The sequence below is a fragment of the Sciurus carolinensis genome, chromosome 6, assembly GCF_902686445.1.
Source record: "Sciurus carolinensis chromosome 6, mSciCar1.2, whole genome shotgun sequence".
NCBI lineage: Eukaryota > Metazoa > Chordata > Mammalia > Rodentia > Sciuridae > Sciurus > Sciurus carolinensis.
In genome coordinates this window covers 8,495,422-8,517,204 of record NC_062218.1, presented here as the reverse complement: position 1 = coordinate 8,517,204, position 21,783 = coordinate 8,495,422, and the positions used below count along the sequence as shown (strand labels likewise).

The 21,783-nt window shown below is 35.8% G+C and overlaps 1 protein-coding gene across 2 annotated transcripts in view; it reads right to left on the bottom strand.

Moving 5' to 3' along the window:
- The window catches only part of Marchf6 (membrane associated ring-CH-type finger 6), a 72,894-nt gene that overhangs the window by 18,737 nt on the left and 32,374 nt on the right, over positions 1–21,783 (bottom strand). For both annotated transcript variants that reach the window (XM_047555093.1, XM_047555094.1), the window contains exons 6-19: positions 21,125–21,293; positions 18,622–18,811; positions 17,184–17,245; positions 16,566–16,598; positions 15,228–15,279; positions 12,567–12,625; positions 11,247–11,327; positions 10,945–11,013; positions 10,787–10,861; positions 9,318–9,452; positions 7,174–7,293; positions 6,343–6,443; positions 2,985–3,122; positions 1,981–2,185 (exon numbers count right to left, since the gene is read on the bottom strand). In XM_047555093.1, the coding sequence (XP_047411049.1) occupies positions 1,981–2,185; positions 2,985–3,122; positions 6,343–6,443; positions 7,174–7,293; positions 9,318–9,452; positions 10,787–10,861; positions 10,945–11,013; positions 11,247–11,327; positions 12,567–12,625; positions 15,228–15,279; positions 16,566–16,598; positions 17,184–17,245; positions 18,622–18,811; positions 21,125–21,293 (1,489 nt within the window). The remainder of the gene's footprint in view (positions 1–1,980; positions 2,186–2,984; positions 3,123–6,342; positions 6,444–7,173; positions 7,294–9,317; positions 9,453–10,786; positions 10,862–10,944; positions 11,014–11,246; positions 11,328–12,566; positions 12,626–15,227; positions 15,280–16,565; positions 16,599–17,183; positions 17,246–18,621; positions 18,812–21,124; positions 21,294–21,783) is intronic.

The following is a 21,783-nucleotide window of genomic DNA, read 5'->3' as shown; positions in this document are numbered from 1 at the left end:
GATGGCACTTAAAGGCTGGATCTGCACTGTCCAATACAGTAGCCAATGGCCATGTGTTACTGAGGATGTAATGTCTTAATGTGAATAAGTAATGGAATTTTAAATTTTATTTAATTTTAAACTTAAATGTAAATATCACCATCTAACTAGTGACTCCTGTAGGGCATATAGATTTAAAAAAGGAAGAGAGAGAGAGAAAGGAAGCAGTTCCCTGGGCAGAAAGGCACCAACTAAAGCTTGTCTTCTACCTTACAGGTACATCTCCAAAAGACCAAAGGACAGAGCTGGGGGGCACAGGGGTGATTGCTTAGCATGATATTCTCCAGTTCCATCCATTTACCAGCAAATGCCACAATTTCATTTTTCCTTAATGCTGAGTAATATTCCATTGTGTATATATACCATTTTCTTCATCCAATCATCTGTTGATGGGCACCTAGGTTGCATCCATAGTTTAGCAATTGTGAATTGAGCTCCTATAAACACTGATGTGGCTGCGCCACTGTAGTATGCTGATTTTAAGCCCTCTGGGAATAAACCAAGAAGTGAGATGACTGGGTCAAATGGTGATTCCATTCCAAGTTTTCTGAGGAATTTCCATAGTGGCTGCACCAATTTATAGTCCCACTAGCAATGTATGAGTGTACCTTTTTCCCCACATTAAGGTCTGCTTTTAAGATTAAGAAGCAAAGAAAAAGATGACCTTCATCTTTCCTTTGTTTAGAGAGCAAAGTCCTCTAGAACTAGCTGCTCCCTCAAGGGAGCAAAGAAGCAGGAAGAACAACAGTGCACTAGTGACAAGGGCACACAAGGTGTTCGAGGTTCCCCTCTCTGGTTCCTGCACATCCATAAGTCCCATCTCTCATCGCTCCCCTTGTGCCTCACCTCTCTCCTGCATGCATGCCGGTCTTTCTGAATACATTCAATTATCTGCAGTTCCAAACCTGCCATGGTTAAATTACTCTTTCTTGGCATATGTCTAGAATGCCCTTTCCACTTTCCAGTTTTTTTCTTTGCCTGATCTCTCTACTTTTCAATACAGTTCAGTCACCACGCCCTTCATGGAGATTCCTTTGGCTTCACACTATGAACCAGTGGCTCCTGAATGAAGCTGTCATAGCACACTGAACACATCCACCATGAGAACCCAAATCTGACACTGCTGGTTTTCCTATCTCCCCAAGTAGATAGATGGTAAGCTCTTTCAGGGCAAAGACTGTACATGTTCTCCATATCCTTCATGGGCACCAGAAGTATCAAAGACATGTAAAACACATTTGCAAGAGGACTCAATGAAGATATCTGACCCACAAGTAATTCACAAAAGCATCATTACAACTATTTCTACAAAAAAAGAAATTAAGGCTGAAAGGTAAATAACCTACCCAACTTTCAAAATGATATGATTCACAAGCTCATATTATTAAAGGGCATTTAAAATATATCCGACTGGATGTAAATGAAGGATGACTTCATTGTAATTATACGGTAGCGATCAGCTTACATTTCTGACAAAATTGTGAATCATAGACTGATTATTTGGTAGTTTAAGACTATGAAATGCGCTCTTACTTAACCAACCTGGCATTTAGTTTCATCAACTATTAAGATGAGATTACACCCATACCTCACCACATCTGAGCAGGGATTAGAGGGGAAAACATTAAAATACTCATCCCAGTTCCTGACACACAGATGAAATGTGTCAATAAAGTTAGTTTCTTTCTTACTGTACAGTTTTTTTTTCTCCCTTTCAAACTGAAAAGAGCAAAACCCCATGGAATTGCAACTCTATGGCCTGTCTGCAAAATTTGATGAACTTATTTGATCACTTACTTATACTGCATAATGAGGTTAATAAAACACAGGTTCTTATCAGGAAAGTTTAAGATATGACCATACAACACTAATGCTAACAGCACAACTCTCAATAGAAGTTTGAAAAAATACTGTTTCTGGTTAAGTCTGTAGAGTACCTACCCTGAGTGGAAAATTTAAAGGCCGGCGGTAAGGCTGAAAGCCGACAGGGCCTCCCTGCTGAAGTATGGCTTGGTGGGCTGCATGCAGGCCTTCCCCCACCACAGGAATAGCGTTGTTATTTCGAGCATGCTGGTTATTGTTGACTTGTTGATTTGCACTATTCTCATTTTCTTCCTGGTCTCCCAACAGATAGGAATGAAGATCCCTATGCAAAAATTACGTAAGTGAAAAAAAAAAAAATCATTTCAGATCAGTAAATCTCAGGTATGAGACTTACTTTCTTAATATTTACTAAAGGGAGAAAATGTACATATACAATCTACACACAGCATTAGTATCTCAATCTGGTCTACATGTTCTTACCTCATTCTCATTAAACCTTTCTAAATTGAATATTAATTAACCTGTAGAATACACCACAAATTCAACCTATTTTGTTTTCTTTAGCCAATATCTGAAAAGAAATCAATAACTTAAAAAAAAAAAAAGTGTGACATACAAGATACTCCATGTGAGTATACTCCTGCACGGTGGGGAAAATATATTTTCTTCTCTGCAGATGACAACTGTGCCTACTGTGATATGTAACCTAACTAAATTCTTCTAGCTACACATCACTTAAGCAAAAAATAAGACTGGAGAGAAGCAGCTAGGGAAAATAAATATTCAATTACATATAACCAAATCCATATTCCATGTTACAATATCTACGGGATGCCCAACATTTTCTGTAAAAATTTTAAATCACAAAGATTCAATACATCAAAGAAATGTGGTGACAAAATAATTGAGAAATCAAATTTGAGAAGAATTTGTTCATCAGGTTAGAATCTCTAAAATAAAGGAAAGCTAATTTGTTTTAAATGTACTAAAAAAAAAAAATTGTGGCCTGTGTAATGGCATAAAGAATCTGGACCAGTATCAAACCTCTGTAAGAGAATAAAAAATATGTGTACATAATTTTTCCTCCGGAAAAGGATGAACAATGATAAAAATATACTCACAGCAAGTATCCTGCAGTGACAGTCCACGCTCGCACAAGCCCCTTCAGCCACTGCCTTGTGTGTCCCTGTTCGAGTAACGCTGGCAAGACAACCTGAAGCAGAAGCAGCTCAAGGGACAGTTCGCTTACTGGAGCATCACTAAGACAATTATAAAGAATCGTGATGTATAAGCAAATTCTATTTTCCATTGTAACTATATATTAAATATTGAATGGAATTAAAACAAAACCCAGAGAGTCAAATAAACTCACTGTCTTTATTACCTCTCCTCTTGCTCTCTCTCAAATTCAGTGAGTCTTTCCTCCCAAATTCTACCAAAATTGTTTCTGATAAGGGTCACCGATGGCCTTCATGGTGTTAAGTCAAAGGTTAGACCTTGTTGTATTAGTAGTAAGCTTCTCAACTAGTCACCCCTTCCTTCTCACGACATTTTCTCCCTGAATGGCTAAGACCAACCTAGAAACACTAAAGGGCTCCAGGCTCTGTCCTCTTCTCTCATCTATGCCAGCTCTCTGGGTAAATGTGACCCTCATCTGGTCACGTGAGCTGAAATATCACCTTTCTGAACACTTTCATCTAATATGGAGACATCTACTCTAACTCCTAACTTGTGTATCCAAAGAGCCAATTCAACATTTCACAATGACATATATTTGGTGACTTCAACTTGTTATGTTCAGTATCAAATTCCCAATCTTCCCTTTTAATACTATTCCTCCCAGTCACCCTAATCTTAGTAAATGGAAACTCTGTCCTGTCAGGTGCTCAAGACAAAAACTTTGATCCTACAGACTCCCTACACCACACATCCAGACAGCTACAGAATTCCATTGACGGTCCTTTAACAATATCCTAAGTTTTAAACACTTCTTGGCCTCCCCTGCTACCTCCTCTATCCCAGTCACCCTCCCTTCTCACCAGGATCACTGCATCATCTTCCTAGCTGGCTTCCTGCTTCTGACCTGAGTACTGACTCAGTGACTTCTCTTCACAGCAGGCAGAAGGATCTTCTTAGCTTTCTAAAAGCTCTTCAACTTATTCAGGTAGAAGCCAAATACTTGGGGCAGCCTACAAAGCTCTCTAGGAGCTAGCTTTCCATGACCCCTCTGACTTCACAGCCAACTGCTTCGACCCCCAACACACACACACACACACACACACACACACACATTCTCTGTAGTCAGGCTGGCCTCCTGCTGCTCCTCGAAACAGACCTGGGTGCTACTGACCTCTTGTAAGGACACTTAGTTTACCCCATTCATCGCCTTCTTCAGGGCTTTCCTCAACTGTATCCTTCTCAGTTTTTTGTTTGTTTATTTGTTCTGTATTTTTAGTTGTAGATGGACACGATGCCTTTATTTTATTTATTTAGTTTTATGTGGTGCTGAGAATCCAACCCAGTGTCTCACACATGCTAGGCAAGTGCCCTACCACTAAGCCCCAACTCCAGCCCCATCCTTATCAGTTCTTTATCAGTCATTCTTTCTAAACCCCATCCTGGCTATTCTCTGTATTCTCTTTCCCTACTTTGTCTTTCTCCATAGCACTATAACCATTTGGCATACTATGTATTCTATCTATTTTGAAGTCTGTCTCCCTGTCCCCAAATGTAAGCTCCATAGAACAGGGATTTTTTTTTTATTGATTCTATTATGTTTAGTTATACCCCCAAGATACAGAAAAGTGTCTAGCATATGATGAACCCTCAGTATGTTGAAGGAAGAATGAACTAAATACTAATATATAGCACAAAAATGTTGTTAAAGGTATATAAACTGACAATATATAAAGGCAAACCTGTTTCCTGGTTCTTATGACTGAACCCAAATATGTACTATACGAACAAATATGTACTAGGTAAGAATTAGAGAACCATTCTCCAAATCTACAGAAGTTCTACATGTAGAAAAATAAAATATTACAAAAGAGTAACAGTTTAAAATGCAAAAAACAAATTCTGTATTTTGAATTAATTACTAGCATTTTTTCCTGCCACTTAAAAAAAAATCAAGATATAATAAATATTTGCCAGTTTTAACTTAGTGGATACAAATCTTAGTGGATACAAGGCATTAAGACCCAAACAGCACATGCCTGTAATCCCAGTGGCTCAGGAGTCTGAGGCAGGAAGATCACAAGTTCAAAGTCAGCCTCAGCAACTTAGCAAGGTCCTAAGCAACTCAGTGAGACACTGTTTCTAAATAAAATATTATAAAGGGCTAAGGACATGGCTCAGTGGTTAAGGGCCCCTGGGTTCAAACCCTTGTACCCAAAACAAAAAAAAAGAAAAGAAAAAGAAAGAAAAAAACCACCCCAAATAAGAAATTGCTACTACTACTATCTTGGATAAAATAGCAAATATTTACAAAATAATTTAACAGATGCTATAGAAAGAATTAAGTAATAAATAAGAAGACAATTTTAAAGGACAGAATGATAATTTATTTTTTTAGGGACAATATAACCTTGATCTAGACTAGAGAAAAAATAACCTGGACATTATCATGTAAATTATGAAAGAACTGCTGACTTTCAAAAAGTAATACTGTTCAATTTTTTTAGAAACTAGAGGAAGCGGGGTTAAGAATGGATAATAAATGAAGAGTAAAAGGAAGAACTTCTAAACTAAGACAACAGGTGGCAAATAAAGTTGAAATGGTAAAAGATCTTTAGAAATTAGAATTAACAAGATTAACAGTTAACAGAAGTAAACTTGAGGAAGTAACCCAATGGGTCTGCATTTGAGATAATGATTATGGAATAATACAAATAACTAAAAATGGGAATACAGAAAGAGAAGTAGGTATTAGGTTTCCAAGTAACTTAAATTTTAAACCAAAAGATTTTTCATCTACAAGACGAGCATTTTTTTTTTTTTTTGTACTGGGTATTGTACCCAGGGGTGTTTTACAACTGAGCTACATCCCTCTTTGCATTTTTTATTTTGAGATAGGGTCTCACTAAGTTGCTGAGATGGCCTCAAACTTGCGATCCTCCTGCCTCAGCCTCCCAAGTCACTAGTATTTGAAGTGTGTACCACTGAGCCTAGTGATCTTTTCAATCCTCAGTTAAATGTGCACCTTTGGCTTTATAGCTTATGATGTGCTTTCAATATAATGATGCTATTAATGTATGCTACAACATTTCAATGCTGAACAAAAACATACAATGTTTGCAGAAAAATAAATGTCTTCCTTTTGAAAATATAATTATGAATGTTTATGTGATCTGGAATACGGCAAAATGTAACTGTCAGATGACTTCCAGTATCCAATGTTTTAAATGTTTAATGTAATCTGACCATCAAATCCCTAACAGTGGTAAATTATTACAGCTATTCTAAATTTTAGAAACTTACCTGTACAGCATGACATTGTAGGGAAGAAAATTAGGCAATAGACTCTTAATTATACGTATAGGAAGCCAAAGCATCAGGAGGACAATGGAGCCAAAGACAATCTGCAATAAGAAACAGGGCAGGACACCACTGTGAAAGTTCACCACTGCTGTGTAGTACAGGTAGACTTCTAAACATAATCAACACACAGTCCACGCCTGTATCTACCCTGAGTCCGAGTGGTTTCACTCTGCATACTAACCTTGGGTCACTCTATAGAAATTACATTTCGAGAATGGCTGCTCCTCTTACTAAAAGTATCCACCCCCTCTCCGGGTCACAAGGTTCCGAAATAGGAGCTACAAAGAATCATCACTGCAGGACTTGCCAGGAGAGAGCTAGAATCTTACAATGAAGAATTGCCTACAACTAAACAAATTATCTGTAACCATCTAAGACATGACCCATGTTAACGGCCATAAAAGATTCCAAAAAGTACAATATTGCTTTCAGAATTTTGTTTTGGAAAAACTTAAGATTTAATCAGGTAATTCTTTATTCCAGATGGGAAGAAACTTTCAGACAATTCTATTAAGAGTATACTTTAGAAGGCAGTAACAAATCTGTATTACTTAGATGAAAATTAAATATAATTTGAATTACTACAGAACTAGAAGGCATATTGATTTTAGTAAACTTCATTTTATTTATAGGTTTAGATAAGTGTAAGCTATTCAATACATTCCATCAGCCCTCCTGATCCAAAATCAACAACAAAACACCCATTAAATGAAACTGAAGGATAGCACAAATTTTATTTAAAAAAAAAAAACAAGGGAAAAGTCTGCTCACCACTGACAAAATAAATCTTCGGAGATGCCTATAAATGGGCAAGTGGATCATTTCCTGCACTGGATTAAAATCTGGATCATTCAAATTCCTTAGAAACCATAAGACACCAGGTCGAAGTACCTGTAAATATATTTTAAGTGTTATAAATAACCTCCAAAGTCTATAGGTTCTGTAATAATGAGTTAAAATGTTAACAGAAAAATATGCTCCTAAAATTATTATGGCATTTAAAATAGGCCCCAGAAAAATTCAAATAATTTTCATGGAAAAAGTTCCTAAACTTTAATATTTATGAAAACAGCCCTGTGGTTTGATGACCTCTGATGCTTTTAATCATTTCACTAGGGGAAAAATTTCAGTCCAATTCATTAAGTAATTTAAATAGTAAATTAAATATCAAATATCATCAGGAACTATGTATTATCTTGTTATCACCTAATAAAAGGATTATGTTGCAACTTGGTGTCCTAAAAAGATGATGTGATTTCAGTTTTACACTTCCCCAGAGGAGTTACCTTCATTAAATACTGCCAAGCACAGGAACTACATGCCTATAATCCCAATGACCTGGGAGGCTAAGGCAGAAGGATCGCAAATTCAAGGCCAGACTTAACAACTTACTAACACCCTTTCTCAAAATAAAATAAAATAGTACAATAATAAGAAGGAAAGAGGATGTTGATGAGTGGTAAAGCAGCCCTGGGTCTATCCTCAATACCAAAAAAAAAAACCCATAGAAAGAAAGCGGGGAGGGGAAAGGAAGGAAGGAAGGAAGATCCTATAGCCTCTTAGTACTTCATTTTATTATCCATTTTCCCTTCTGAATGGAAAGTATCACACATAAGTGTGGGTATTATGCTTGCAGGGTCCAAACCCCAGGAATTCCTCTGTGTAAAACATCTAATCTGTCCAAACCTATATTTCTTCATCTACCAAATGAGGGTGTTAACAATATATGATCTTGGGCTGGAGTTGTGGTTCAGTGGTAGAATGCTTGCCTGGCACATGTGAGGTACAGGGTCTGATCTTCAGCACCACATAAAAATAAATAAATAAATGTATTGTGTCCATCTACAACTAAAAAAAAAAAAAATTGGAAAAAAAAACAAAAAAACGTGGTCTCTAACTCCCCCCAAACACTAGAATTATGTGCCAACAAAAATCTACCCCATTAATAAAAAATTTCATTACACAGTATTTTAACAATGAAATTTAGAGTTCACATATAATTACAGTTTTTAAAAAACCATTACTGTACTTGCTTTAGTCTCCAATCACTTGTTTCCAAGAAAGAATGCAAGCTTACACTACATGATTCATAAGAACTTAGCCCTACCTGCTTTCCTTCTCAAATCTTTTGAAGAGCAAAGTACATCAAGAACAACACTCAGACTTCATTTTTGTATTTTAGTTCCACTGATTTGTTGGCCTGCTCCTCCCAGCCCTGCACATCTCCCTCACCGTTTTCAGTAAAGTGATTTTGTTGAATAGCTATATCCATTCCCAGGAACTGAGAACAGGAATTGTGCCTTTGTTTGTAATACCTCAGCATACAGAAGAAAATCTGGCAATTGGCTTGAATGTATAGTAATTAAATACTAATCTGCTTTCCTTATTTTCAAAACAGAAAAGGCCAGATTCTGCAAACAGGATTAGTAAAGGTACCCATCTGGCAAGTGAACTGCAATCATAAACTGGAATCACAAAGGATTCTCACTATAATTCTATACTTAAGGTGCCTGCTTCGAAACTATTTTACATATTCAACTCTACAAAATCATAACTTTTGGAGTTATTCCCAGTATTACATTTTCTTGAATGAAGTCTGAGACAGACTTGTATCACACAAAACTCTTAAGACTTTAGATTAGAGGATAAGTACTGGATTTATACAAATTAAAACAAGTTTGTTTTCCTCAGTTTAATCATATTAAAAATTTGCTAATCTGTCAATTTTTGACACAGTCACTGAAGATAGTTTAGAGCAATCAAGTCAATACTCCCCTATGAGTTATTCCCTCCTAGAACAGTAGAGAACATAGTTTAATTAGGAAATCATCATAGGCTTTGAGGCATGACCGACTGTCAGAGCAAAAGTTCTTTTAAAAAAATGTAGAACATCAGCATTTCCCTTTAGAACTTACCTCTCTCAGTAATAGAATGAAGGAGGCAAAGTAGAACACATACACCATTCCTACTAGCCAATGTAGAAACATGGTAGTACCTGGAGCCGACTGAAAGCTTAGTTCTCGATCTTTCAGAGTAGCGTCAAACATTTCCTGAGTCAAAATAGAACAGGTAAAAGAGACATGTACCACCTCTATTTGTCAAATTAACATTTCCACCTTCTAAGAAATGAATAAATCACTATGTACATAAATGATGTTTAGAACAACAGTTCTCTTTTTTTCTTTTTCTTCTTTTGGTATCAAGAATTGAAGCCAAGAGCACTTAACCACTAAGCTACAGCCCTATATTTTATTTAGAGACAGGGTCTCACTGAATTGCTTAAGATCTCGCTAACTTGCTGAGGCTGGCTTTGAACTCACAATCCTCCTCTTGCCTCAGCCTCTGGAGCCACAGAGATTACAGGCATGCACCATCACACCCAGTTGCAGTTCTCTTAATGCCATTTCACAGCATACGTATGATGTACAACTAGATACTTCTTCAAAGACATACAGACTTTCAAACTCCCAAACATTAAAAAAATGACAAAACAATTGGTAAGAGTTTTACTAATGGTGTTACTGTAAAAGAACCATTTTAAATAAATATATGGTTTCGTTTCTTGGTTATGGGTCTACATTCACAAGAATTTAACAGTAATGTATGGGGATAAATATTTACCTCAGAACCAAAGGCAGCTTTTCTACATAAAATTTTTTTTGAAAAATAAAGACCAATTATCACTAACAGTCAAAAGATAATGATCAAGACTGAGCATCTCAGTTGAAAGAAATGATTGGCATTACCATGAAATTTAGAAGAAAATGAGTAGATCAAATTCTCCACTGGCTATTAGGAACATCCCAATCAAAATACCATTACACTGGGGCTGGGGTTGTAGTCAGTGGTAGGGCACTTGCCTAGCATGTGTGAAGTACTGGGTTCGATTCTGGGCACCACATAAATAAAGGCCCACCAACAACTAAAAAACAATTAAAAAAAATACTATGACATTGAAAATATGTGCAGAGATTAAAAAAAAAATCAGGTACTCAAGGAAAACTAACAACATTAAGATTCTACAGTGATACATTTTCAATAAGAATAAGTAAATTTTCAAATATTTACTTCCTTTAAAAGGGATCTAGCCTAACCTTGGCATGGTAGCACATGCCTGTAATCCCAGTGACTCAGGAGACTGAGGCAGGAGGATCAGAATTTGAAGCTGACCTCAGCAATTTAGTGAGGCCCTGAGTAACTTAGCAAGGCCCTGTCTCAAAATAAAAATAAAAAGGGCTAGGCATGTAGCTTAGTGGTAGAGCACCACTGGATTAAATCCCTAATGCAAAAAAAAGAATTTTTTTAAAGAAAACTATCCTTTAAAGACTTTCTTTTTTGAAAACTTGAAATTATGAGATTATATGATAATGAATACTCAACTTACCAGGGAACAGATATCCAGCCACCAGCCACAAATGAGAGGGAACACTCCAATCTCTACCACCACTAACAAAGAGACCTTTTAAGTAAAAATAAAGGTCATCAATATCACCCAAATGCAGAAGAAACCATTTCCAGTTTTAACTTACAAAACGGAATTACCTTAACAACAATGTAGCAGACTCCTAGTAAGCGACGAGACCTATGAAATTTAACAAGAGTTGCCAAGCCCTAAAGCATCAAGTCAAGGAAAAACTGAGCACTGAAGGGCACAACTAAACAGGTAACTATAAATTACAGTCAATATTTTCTGACAGATATCATTTATTTCACATTTTGTTCACACTTGCTCTTACTACAAATATCACAACTTTTACTAAGATGACAAGGGGAAAGAGAACAGTTCTATTATAAATAAGAACAACCCTGTGTACTGCCTACCAAATTGATTCATTAAAGGATACATGGCAAATTATCAATGTTATTGCTAAAAGTATATACCCAACTATGGTTGTGATTAGGCCTTCAAAATGAGATGCTTGGACCTGGAAATAAAACAGAAATAAATAAGATTTAACTTTACCACATAGCCTACACCCCAGTTTTATCACTGTATTAAGCAATTCAGATGACCAAAAGTGAACCATCTAGGGAATATATAACTGGAAAATAACTGTAAAATTCTTTTGGGATGATACATCTGCCAAGTAACTTTCTCAGACTGCTATATATTACACAAAGATGAAGAAAAATTAAAGAATAATACTTTACCCAAGGTGCCAAAATAACAAAGAAAATGAAATTTGACAAAGATAAGACCACTATAATACAGTAATTTGCCTCTATGTGGACTCCCAGGGGGATCTGTTAAAGATTGAATGCCAAAAGCAGCAGCATATTGCCCAAGTCACCCACCTATCTGTAACATCCTAACCATTTCATTTTCTACAGCTAGAAACACTGCTTAAGCTTCTCTGGCTCTCAAAATCTGTTTTGTTTACTTACAGGGAATAGGAATTTCGAGAATGACAAACACTGCCCATCTATATCTTGTGGTTCCCAAGTTTTTAAACAGCAAGTGGCAACAGTTTCGAAAGTCAAAACTTATCAAGACATTTATCTGAACATTTCAAGTTCTTGAATGCAACCAGCAAGAACTGGAGAGCTGTATTAAAAATTGGAATGCTTCCAAAAGTGATCCATCAGATCTCATATAGGCAAAATTGAACCAAACAGAAAATCCCAGTCAGTTCTTCCTTGAAAGACTAAGTCCTTCTAAGGTCCCCAATAAATAGTTAACCATACAAATATCTACCTATCTCTGGAAAACAATGATAAATTATCTAAATTCAAGCAAATTCTTCAAAAAACAATGTAGCCCATCATTCTAAAACAATTATATTCCTTTTTTTAAGGACTGATATATTGTTAACTTTCTAAATTCACTGTCATCTGAGAAAAGGGAGATAAAGGAACATTCATGAAATGGGTAGAATGTCAGCATGTGGAAAACTTTCCCACAGTATGCCTTAGGCCTAGCTAACAGAAAGACAGTGCTTTTCAGGATTTCAAAGTAAATCTTTGTTAGCTGGCATTATATCCTACCAACTCTCGATCAACTGTTACAGCTTTAAAAGAACGGATAAGACTGTGTTGGCAAATCATTCCTTTGCAGAGGGCAGACTAAAACATGAAGTAACGCTTTGGAGTATTATTACTTACTCAGAAAATATCAAATTTGGGAGTAATTAACAAAAGTAAGTTTGTAGAAGTATTATACTCACATGTTCTTCAAATCCCAAACCAACAAGGGAGAAATGACCAATGTGGTAAGGGCAAAATGCTAAAAAGGAGGGAAAAAAAATATGAAAACAACAACATCAAAACAATGAACACTTCTAGTATAATCCCCCACTAAAAAGAACCAGGGCTTCTTTGAGAAATGTAAGATCCAGAACTGGACCAAAAATATACTGCACCTGGGACATTATCACCAGAGAATAATAAAGTTATCAAGGTCTAATAAACCATGTCAAAAGGACACAGGAAACACTGTGAAGAGGGTATCATGGGCCTCTTTAAGAAAGGATGATTAAAACAAACAAAAAACTAATGACCGAAATTCACAGAAACACTCCAAACACATACATATCTAGGGCTCACAATGCTCAAAAACAGGGAAAGCCCAAAATAACAACCACAAGAGAAGAACAGCAACATCACAGAAAATGCTTTCATTTTTTTGAAAGTATGTATGCACACATTACTTAGTCTAAAAACTGACAAAGGGAAAAAACTAAGCATCTATCTGGCTTTTCCTAAACAACAAAGTTCATTTTAACTGAATAGTTCCAGTTGATAAGAATAAATTCTTTATAGAAAAGCCTGTCACTAAATGTAAAAAAAAATAACAATTTGAAAATCATCATTTTGTAACACCTAATAAAACAAATGATTCAGGCAAGGATCATCAAGAGCTGCATCTTGGCTAAGAAGTCATACACTAAGATCAAGTATAGAATTAAGAGCTAATAACATTACTAGGTAAAAGGAACATGGAACTTGATACTTTCACAATGATACCAAAATATCACCTCACAGATAATCTTATCATTGTAAAAAGAAAAATGAAATTTAAGAATAGAGGTTCCACTGGGCATGGTGGCACACATGTGTAATCCCAACAGACCAGGAGGCTGAGGCAGGAAGATTTTGAGTTCAAAGCCAGAGTCAGCAACTTATGAAGATGAAGACCCTGTCTCAAAATAAAACATAAAAAAGGTCTGGGGGTATGGTTCAGTGGTAAAGCACCCCTAGGTTCAATCCCCAGTACCAAACAAAACAAAACAAAACAAAAAAAAACAGGAAAGAAAATAAGGATTCAGGTTACTATGTCCTTGGTCCACTGATAAAAATGGATCATCAAACATTATATATCTTCTGGAATGTAGTATTAACGTGACCAGTGAAGGAACTGCCATAAAGCCACTGATCCTGGGATCTAAGCTTACCTTTAAATCTGACTTTCAGTTTATGGAAAACATGAGACAAAGGATAAGGGCAGAGGACATCCAGGAAGCAATTGGATGTATGTATGTGAATATGTCATAGAGAATATGACACTCTGTAGTTAACCTAATCTCATCAACAAATCAATGGCAAAAGGGAGAGGATGAGTTGGTGGTAAAGAGAAGTGCATTCTTGATTCAAAGGATTTTAAGTCTTAAAAGTAATGTGTGAACCATATTTGGATCTTCAAACAAATCAACTATATGACATTTAAGGGAACTTGTGAATTATGATTAGGAAATATTAAATGAATTATAATAATTTTGAAAGACGTGAAATGGCACTATAGTTAAGAAAACACCCTTAAAATTTTCATAGTATGAACTTTTATATTATTTTGCCTCAAGCCCTTTTTGCCAATTTGCTTTTCTCTTATAAAATTTAATTATCTTTTCTTTATGACAAATATAAGCAGCATGGTAGATTGTTAGGAAAGGGGGTGCCTCAATCATTAAGATTTAAAAAGAGTGAACTTGGGGCTGGGGAGATAGCTCAGTCAGTAGAGTGCTTGCCTTGTAAGCACAAGGCCCTGGGTTCGATCCCCAGCACCCCCCAAAAAAAAAAAAAGAGTGAACCTGCTAGGGGTCTGGCCACTAAACCTGCACTGTGTATACCTTAATTTGCTAAATTACAAATGAAATGAAAACCTATAAAAAGACACGTAGATTGGTATAGCCACTCTGGAAAGCAGTATGGAGATTCCTCAGAAAGCTTGGAATGGACCCACCATTTGACCCAGCTATCCCACTCCTCCCTCTGTTTATACCCAAAGGACTTAAAATCAGCATACTACAGTGATGCAGCCACATCAATGTTCACAGCAGCTCAATTCACAATAGCCAGATTGTGGAACCAACCTAGATGTCCTTCGATTGATGAATAGATAAAGAAACAGTGGTATATATACACAATGGAATATTACTCAGCCATAAAGAATAAAATTATGGCATTTGCAGGTAGATGGATGAAACTGGAAAATATCATGCTAAGTGAAAGAGGCCAAGCCCAAAAAAACCAAAGGCCAAATATTTTCTCTGATACGTGCATGACAATATATAACGATGGGGGGTGGCGGGGGGAAGAGAAGAATGAAGGAACTTTGGATGGTGTAGAGGAAAAAGGGGTGGGAGGGGGTGGGGATGGAAAAACAGTAGAATGAAACAGACAGCATTACCCTATATATATGTATGATTACATGAATGGTGTGAATATACATTGTGTAAAACCATAGAAATGAAAAGTTGTACCCCATTTGTGTACAATGAATCAAAATGTGTCTGTAAAAATAAAAAACATTTTAATAAAAAAAAAAGACACGTAGAAAACCAAACTCCTCCTATTCTGTCATAAACTGTAAAAGCATAAACACAACTTACCAAACACAAGAATGAACAGTGTATTTAAAGACACCACCCAGAAGACATGTTCCTAAAAGAAAAGAATGTCAACAAAGCACAGTGAACTCATACTTAAGTTTGATTGAATACTCCATTACTTAGCTATCACTAAATACTCAAAGTAACTATGACTGAAATTTTCCCTCCATAATTTTGAGACTTATCTAGAAATTGTGCATGACTTTCCATTTTTCATGATAGTTCATAAAACTAAGACAAGTAAAATTCAGTTTTATATGTAGAAAAAAAAACTTATAAGGTTTTAAAAAATTAATAAACCATCTTACCACATAGATTTTTCATAAATAACTGAGATTTAAGCCAAATGACTTAAATCAAGTGAAAAAAATCTGAAAATCACATTCATTCCAAACAATACACTAACGTGAACTGCAGAGTGCTTCTTTCAGTGTCCATTCTGTTTTTCACAACTTCAGAAAGGTAATTATTGCTCAGCTACCTCCCCTAGGAAAAACACTAACTTGATCTACCCTGGTTCCTCCTCTCCTTCGGATGCCCTGACTTTCTTTGTTCCTATCTCAGAAACATATTCTCACTTGGCCATATGATCACAGCCAAGATGACTGCTAATTTATCTGTTCCTCTAGCCATATCACCCATACTTTAGATGAATGGGGTTCAGTAAACAGCAGAAAACAAAAGTCAAACTGTGGTTCTCACTGTAAAAATATATAAAGTTGTTTTGCTTTCATTGATACAGGCATTAAATATTGCAAGACTGAACTTCAGAATTCAAGTGTTTTTTTTAATTATTTTTTTCTAATTGTAGATGAACACAATACCTTTATTTTACTTATTTACTTTTATGTGATGCCAAGGACAGAACCCAGTGCCTCATGTGTGCTAGGTGAGCACTCTACCACTAAGCTACAATCCCAGCCCAAGAATTCAAGTTCTATTACCACCAAACTTTGGATACCCATTTTCTTTTTTAAAAAAATTGATTAAGTAACTTCCTTTATAAATAATATTACCTTTATGCCTCTTCAATGTTTCCAACATAAAATATAGTCTTCAAATATGAAGCAATCAAAAACCAAAGGGTATTTTTTGACCTTTAGCATAAAAAGGAGCATATACTATATATCTGAAGTTGCTGAATCGTTAAGACAAATAACTCACAATTCTTTTACTAAAAATAATCTTAGGGGCTGAGGTTGTGGCTCAGTGGTACAGCACTTGCCTCATATGCATGAGGCACTGGGTTTGATTCTCAGCACCACATATAAATTAATGAATAAAATAAAGGTCCATCAACAACTAAAAAAATAAAAAAATAATAATTATTTCACTTACCAGAAAAACTAGTGATCCATCAAGTCCTAGCATCTAAAATACATAATAATAATGAGCATTAATTCAAGATGCAACACAATTTTCTATTCTTATGAAACAGGTTCGTTTTTCTTTTAGTATCTTTAAATACAGCTCTCATCTACAACTTTCCAGTACAGCCTATCATTTTTGGAATGTTAAAAACTTCTGATTGTAGGAGTTTTATATATTTTGAGTCTCCTTTTATTCCAAGTCATTTGCATATAGTATCTTTTAAAAATTCTACCAAGGGTTTAATTCTTCCATTGGACAGAGAACCAGTTTATAATAGAACTATATTATTTTGTGAAATGAAATGTGAAAATATTACTTATATTTAAATTGCTTCAAAAATAGTTTTTCAGAAGTTCACACTTTCAGGTCAAACACTTCCTAAATGAAGCAAGGTATATAATAAAGACCAGAAAATAGAAAAACACTTATCAGTGTCTCATTTTTACCACAAATATAGTACAGTGTTCTGTACAAAAAAATTCTGGTAATTATTTTCTACAAAATTAGTGCATACATCTAAATATGCCCAATTTTAAAATATACTTTAGGATTAAATGCCAGAATGTGTGACAGAAGAGATCTTACTCTTTCCCACGTGAGTTCTTCTGCAGCTCGGTCCCATTCTAAAGCATTCCAGTTCATGTCATCTGTAAACATAATTGCAGATTAAAGATTAGTGGTGGAAAATGAACTAAATAAAATGCATTCTTTTAGATATAAGCTAATGTTGAGAAGCTAAACAACATTTAAAATTTTTCCTCACCAAGTATTTGCTTATTACACAGTAAATGCTACATACAAAGACACACCTAAAAGTAAACAGTACATATAAGATGAGGTGATACTAGACCATGATAAGTGCTAGAAAGGAAATAGGGTTATGTGAAAAAGGAATTCAGCAACTCTGACTCAGGAATAAATATGGCAGATATAAGAAAAGGAAGGAAGCCAGGGGATTCTAACTTTCTCGGTGATGAACGCAGTAGTGGAAGATAAAAATATGAAAGGCAGACAGGGATCACACCATGTAAGAGAAATGTGGAATTTGGATTTCGTTTTATTCTTTAGTACAGTGGGAAAAGGCAGGAGAGTAATAGGAACCATGTGATGCAATCATGGAAAGAGGAAAACTAGTTAGCACTTACAGCATCAGACCGAGAGAGACAGATGACAAGGCATTAGGGTAGTAGAAGCAGGCTGTATTCTTGCAGCCTCTGATCTATTCCTGCAAAGGTCCGTTGCTCCCATTACGCAACCTATTTCTTCTCACCCTTCAGATCTCAGCTCAAGTCATTTACAATGAGGTTCCAAGGAAAGAAACCTTAGGTAAAATAGCAATCTGCTTGACACTTACCACAATGTGTATTTTCTACTTCTTCCCTAAACCAGTAACTCCCTGAGAACAGTGACCCAATGTTTTGTTCACAACTATGTACATGGTATCTCAAAGAGTGCCTGTCACACAGACACACCCAAACATTCACCATGTCAAGTGAACTAGAGAGGAAAACTGCAATGGGAAAAGAGGAGAGGCATGAGACACTAACAGACAACTGGCAGATCCAATCTTGGATCTTACTTTACATTCCAGAGTTTAATCTGCTAGAAAATTAAAAATAGGTAAAAATGATGGCACCTGACCTGCAGCATACACTTCAAGAATCTCTTCCAATTTTATGAGCTGCACTAAATCAATGGAAAGAGAAATGAGGTTAACCTATCACATTCCTTTTAAAAAGATCTATTCTAGCTTAACAAATAATTTCCTCCTATTCATCCTATAAAAAGTCCTGGTTTGGGGGGGGGGATCTTGTATAAGGATTATAAAATACAAAATGTTCCCTACTGCATAGGAAAAAAACATTTATGCATATGTATATCCATAAATGCCAGTCTGCTAAAATAAAGTAAAAACGGGTTAGAAATAGAACTTTATGACATTTTTGAAAACTCTAGTCCTTTTCTCCTCAATCCAAGTTGAGAATGGATACATGATCCTGTCAGGGCACAGAAGCACCATTACCCTGGGCTCCATTATTGGCATCTGCTGCATCTTCCACGCCTGCATCATCTTCCTCCTCGTTATCTTCCTCCTCCTCTTCCGCCTGATCATCCTGCGCGTCAGGGTTTTCTCCCACCACTGCATTCTCAGCTGGGGGGTTAGCAGGTTGTTCAGGAGCAACATTTTCTGCACCGTTTCCTCCTGCTGGAGCCTAATGTGACAGAAAAGCCCAGACGTTTAGCTAACCTATCTGTTTTACTTCGTTTGTAAACGGCATTCTCCATTTAAAAAACAAAATTAGCAAACAAACAAACCCTACTAAGATTAAAAAATAATAAACTTTTTGAGTCATCTTTAATTTTTTTTTACTTCAAAGCCATCTTTTCTAAATGTATCTGATTTTGGATCAACTTGGTATATTAAAAAATTCACTTTACAATATTCATATTCACTCAGTTTAAATTAAGGATTAACATTCACAAAGCATTAAAGAAAGTGGGTTTACAAATTTGGCTACCTTGAACACATCATTCTATAATCCTTTTTTATAAGACATCTATCTCATCTTACTGTCTTAGGGACAAAAACATCTAAAAAATTTACCTATATACATATTTTGTAAAACTTAATTCTGTTTTCACATTAAACACTAGAGGAAACAATTTCTAATTTCTGTTCAGTCGGGAAGGGTAAGAATGCACATATGCCTTTATCCATAAATAAATGCATCCTCCTCTAACATCGTCTTACGTTCTGCTACTTACCCAAATGTGAAGACAGAACTGTAGTTAACTAAAAATAGTTAAGTTAAAATACAACTCCCACTCAGGCGTGGTAATGCACACCTGTAATACCAGCTATCAGGAAGCTGAAGCAGGAGGATGGCAAGTTTGAGGACAGCCTGGCAATTTAGTGAGATCTTGTCTCAAAATAAAATAAAAAGGACTGGGGATTTAACTTAGTAGGGGTACACTTGCCTAACATATGTGAGGTCCTTGGGTTCAGTCCTCAGTATTGTAAAGAACAAACAAACAAACCAAAAAAAAGTCAAACTTCCGTGGATTTAATGAGGATCCTAAAATTAAGCTGTATGAAATGTTTCAAAATATGAGGTACAATATAAAGGTGTTAATCTTAGATAAGAACAGTACCATTTTATAACCTCATTTTCTGTGTATGCTTTTCAAAGTTACCCTTTATAAAGGAAAAAGAAATGGTAGATTTGATGAAATCAATCTACACACAACTGAAAAAAGCAGGACCTAAAAGCAAACATTAAGCTGTTAATTTACCGTATAACTTTTTCATAATAAAATTTCATAAAGTATAAATTATTCCCTTTTCAGCAAGTAGCTAATCCATAATATTTTCAGACCCACAATTTCTCAGCAAGATACTGAAAATTTTATATATATATATATACATACACATATATATATATATATATATATATATATATACATACACATATATATGTATATATATATTTTTTTCCTTTTTTTAAAGATAGGGTCCTTTGCTGTCCATGCTGGCCTCAAACAAAATTCTCCCACCTCTTCCTCCTGAGCAGTTAGGACTACAGGTTTGTGCCATCAAACTCGGCTTTGCCTCTTCTTAATACCACAAATAACCTTGTATCTAAGCATGTTCCTCACCCATTAAAAAAAAAAAAAAAAAAAAAAAAAGTAACTACACTATATGACAATACCAGTATTCCAATTTTTCTACTTTTGGTAATGTTTCTACCTGACAGGAAAGACAAGACATTTTACATAGGAAGAAAGTATAATGTTACACAGCATATCAGAAACATATCCAGTAAGTTGTATCTTAACTTGCAGGCCTAGTTGAGCAGTAAACTCAAGCAAAGAAAATGGAAGAACAGCTGGGCTCAGAGGTGCATGCCTATAATCCCAGCAGCTCAGGAGGCTGGGGCAGGAGGATCACAAGATCAAAGCCAGCCTCAGCAACTTAGTGAGGCCCTAAGCAACTCAGAGAGACCCTGTCTCAAAATAAAATAGAAAAAAGAGCTGGGGCTACGGCTCGATGGTTAAGTGTCCCTGGGTTCAATTCCTGGTACCAAAAACAAGAAAGACAAAAGATGGAAAAGCATTTTGGTATGACCTCTAGTGGTTGTTTTTTTCTTTCTTGCCAATCCAGCAAGAAAGTTAAGAGGCAAAATCACAAAAGTATTCTGTTGACTATTTTGTATTTCTCTTAAAACTTCTCCCAAACCTTTCTACTGTACTCTTTCTTTCTTTCTTTCTTTCTTTTTTTTTTTTTTTTTTTTTTTGCGGTACTGGGGATCGAACTCAGGGCCTTGTGCTTGTGAGGCAAGCACTCTACCAGCTGAGCTGTCTCCCCAGCCCTCTACTGTACTCTTTCGAAATGGCAAAAAAAAAAAAACAAAAAAAAAACAAAAAAACATTCACGAGGCACATGGGAGTCAAGGGTTTGAATCTTCAGGATAACCGTAATTTTCACGTCCTACTCAAGTGAAGTCAATTTTAGGGATGGGGGTTACCTCATTTTGGTGATGCCCAGCAGCATTGAAGGGCGGAGCAGCGTGTTCCAACCAAATCGGTGCTCCCCCGTGGACTATCTGCTCTCGCAACCACACCAGGCTGATGAATGCACACAATGTGCATGTCACCACAAAACAACCCTGCAAACAATCCGCCAACAAATTTTCCCTATTAAAAAAAAATTATATATATAATTACTCCAAAGAACACTCGTAAAAACACCCAGAAAAATCATAACTTTGGTGGTAAAAACCAGTTTCTCCAAAAAAATTATTTGTAATGATGGTGAAATTCAACCTATTTTAAAAGTTAGTATACATCTATATTGTATCTATTTTTGTATTACAGTAGACATAACATCAGAACTACATAGCAATTAACAATCTACAACCTAATCTTTAACTTGGTCAAGAAACAGGAAGCAGAAAGTACACAGCAGCCAAATACTTCACAAAGGCTAAGCACTGAACTTACCCAAAGCGAACAACCCTCTCAAACCCTTACAAGAAATTTCCTTGTTCTTATTTTACAAACAAGTTCAAAAAACTAGCATTTATGTAAGTCCATACAAATTAACAGAATCATCAAATCAGAAAAGCAGTGAAGCTTCTCCACAGACAGGTATCCCGTATGCCATGTATAAGACAAAGAAGTCTAT